The sequence below is a fragment of the Cynara cardunculus genome, unplaced genomic scaffold, assembly GCF_001531365.2.
Source record: "Cynara cardunculus var. scolymus isolate 2C unplaced genomic scaffold, CcrdV1 Un_Scaffold_6177, whole genome shotgun sequence".
Taxonomy (NCBI): Eukaryota; Viridiplantae; Streptophyta; class Magnoliopsida; order Asterales; family Asteraceae; genus Cynara; species Cynara cardunculus.
This window is the reverse complement of record NW_020202804.1, coordinates 6,162-8,874: the sequence shown is the minus strand read 5'-3', so window position 1 is coordinate 8,874 and position 2,713 is coordinate 6,162. Positions and strand designations below refer to the sequence as shown.

Here is a 2,713-nt window from a genome sequence, read left to right as displayed (position 1 = left end):
TGTGCCGCGTACGCCAAAAACATTCTTATTGCTTCAATCCTTGCAACCGGGGCAAACGTTTCATCATAGTCAACTCCTTCTTGTTGATTATATCCTTTACTAATGAGGCGAGCCTTATTTTTCTGACCACAACACCATCTTCATCCTTTTTATTTTTGAATACCCATTTAGTACCGATAATCGTCTTATTGTTGGGACGAGGTACCAATCTCCAGACATTGAGTGCTTCGAACTGGTTCAGCTCTTCTTGCATTGCTAATATCCAATTCGGATCAGCTAAGGCTTCAGAAACCTTAGTCGGCTCAATAGTACTAAAAAAGCGTGGAAAAAAAATACTCATTAGCAGTCGCGGACCGTGTATGGATAGGTGCTGATGGGTCACCAATTACTTGATGAATTGGATGATCTCGGGTCCACTTCTTGCTATGAGGTAAGGAAGTGTAAGAACTTTGATATGAATTTTGATCAGTATAAGAACTTGGRGAGTTTATAGGAGCAGGTTCAGGTGAAGGTTCAATAATAGGAACTAGTATAGGTTGGACATCTGATTGAGGTGGATTATTTTCAATTTGTTCAGCTAACACCTCTTGCACTTCAGAAGTCTCACTCTCTTCACACTGAATGGGATTGTTCAGTTATTCTGTTTCAGTTTCGGGCACATCAGGAGATGGACCCGATAACTATTGTTCAATTGAATTTTCCCTGATCAAAATAATAGACTGATTAGGTTTATTACCAAAATATTCTTCATAAAAGTGTTCAAACAAGAAATCTAAACTAGCTTTATATGAGTTAGAAGTCTCAGGTTGATCAGTTTTCCTCGAAGTGTTGATTATAAGACCGGGTCCTGAACTGAATTGTTCAGAAGCCACATCAATGACTTCATCAAAAGATACATTCACGCTTTCATTGATGATTTTAGTCCGTTATTGTAGACCCTGTATGTAGCGGATGTCTTTGAATATCCAACAAAAAGTGCTTCATCAGCTTTAGCAGCGAACTTCCCTCTGTCCTCTTTGTCATTTAAAATGAAGCATCTGCAACCAAAAACTCGAAAGAAATTGATGTTAGGTAATCTTTTGTTTATTATTTCATACGGAGTTTTACCAAACCTTTTGTTTACCAATGAGCGGTTTTGGGTAAAACAAGCAGTCGCTACTGCTTCAACCCATAAACAATAAAGGAAGACTGGAACATGTAAGCAATGTCCGTGCCGCTTCCACCAACGTTCTGTTCTTATGTTCAACAACACCATTCTGTTGTGGTGTCCGGGCTGCCGAAAATGTATGAGAAATACCAATGGATTCGAGATATGAACCGAGTGTGTTGTTCTTGAATTCAGTTYCATTGTCTGTTCTGATTTTCTGAACTTGAAGTTGCAGATTATTTTGAACTGTCTTCGAGAAAGAAATAATTGTCTTGGCTGCTTCATCCTTAGACCTCAGAAAATGAACCCAGGTATATTTGGAATAGTCATCGACTATGACCAGCACATACTTCTTACCATTGATGCTTTAAATTCTCATAGGACCGCAAAGATCCATATGAAGAAGATGTAGAGGACGTTCGGTATTGAACTATGTCTTTAGCTTATGAGATGCTTTCTTCAATTTACTCATCTCACATGCACCACATACATGATCTTTATGAAACTTCAGTTATGGGATTCCTTTGACCAAGTTGTCACAAACCAACTTGTTTAGATTTTTGAAATTCAAGTGTGAAAGTCGCCGATGCCATAACAGATTTTCCTTCAAAGAGNAAAAACGGTAAACCCAAGTAGGAAAGATTGGAGTTTAAGGCTCAATGATGCATTATGGGCTTATCGGACCGCCTACAAATCCCCGATAGGTATGTCTCCTTTTCGTTTAGTGTATGGGAAAGCTTGTCATCTTCCCATTGAGTTGGAACATAAGGCCTTTTGGGCCGTGAAAAATGTCAACTTGGACATTGATAAAGTCGGTATTCACCGAAAATGCCAACTCCAAGAATTGGAAGAGATACGCAATGATGCGTATGAGAGTAGCTCTATATATAAAGAAAAGACCAAAGCTTTTCATGATAAAATGTCTTCTCGTAAGACATTTGTTCTAGGTCAAAAGGTCTTACTTTTTCATTCTCGATTTAAGTTATTTCCGGGAAAACTTTGGTCCCGGTGGGTGGGACCATTTGTTGTTACTAATGTTTTTAGTCATGGTGCAATAGAGATTAAGAGTGAGAAAACGGGAAAAGTGTTCAAAGTTAATGGCCACCGTTTAAAGCCATTTTATGAAGGTTTTAAACCTCTTGACGTGGAGGTTTTCAAGATGGAGGTGCCGGAGGGAGGATCCATTTAGACAAGAAGGTGTCTAGCCAAAGACGTTAAAGAAAGGCGCTGCATGGGAGGCAACCCATGGATTTCAATTTATTTCAAAAAAATTTTCTCATATGTTTTAGTTTCGTTAGTGCCTCCTCTTCACTTTTGCGCCTCCCTTGATTATTCTCAGGTTTCACCTTCAAATTTGGAGCTAAAAGGACGTATCTACMTGCACAAACTCATACATTAGAGGACTATTCACCAAATCAGGGGAGTTTACTGTTTTCCCTCATTATCTGATTGCTTCGAATATCCTTTGCTTTATCGAATACATTGAGGACAATGTATGATCTAAGTGTGGGGGTGGGATGTYAAATTTTTGACAATGTYTTGGCATGGTYCGRGTASATAAATGTT

General features: G+C 38.8%; 1 protein-coding gene across 1 annotated transcript in view; it reads left to right on the top strand.

The window, feature by feature from the left end:
* LOC112504604 overlaps window positions 1-2,336 on the top strand; it is a 3,194-nt gene extending 858 nt beyond the window's left edge. Inside the window, exon 2 of the mRNA XM_025108546.1 lies at window positions 1,746-2,336. Coding sequence (XP_024964314.1) covers window positions 1,746-2,336 — 591 coding nt within the window. The remainder of the gene's footprint in view (window positions 1-1,745) is intronic.
* Window positions 2,337-2,713: the final 377 nt, after the last annotated feature.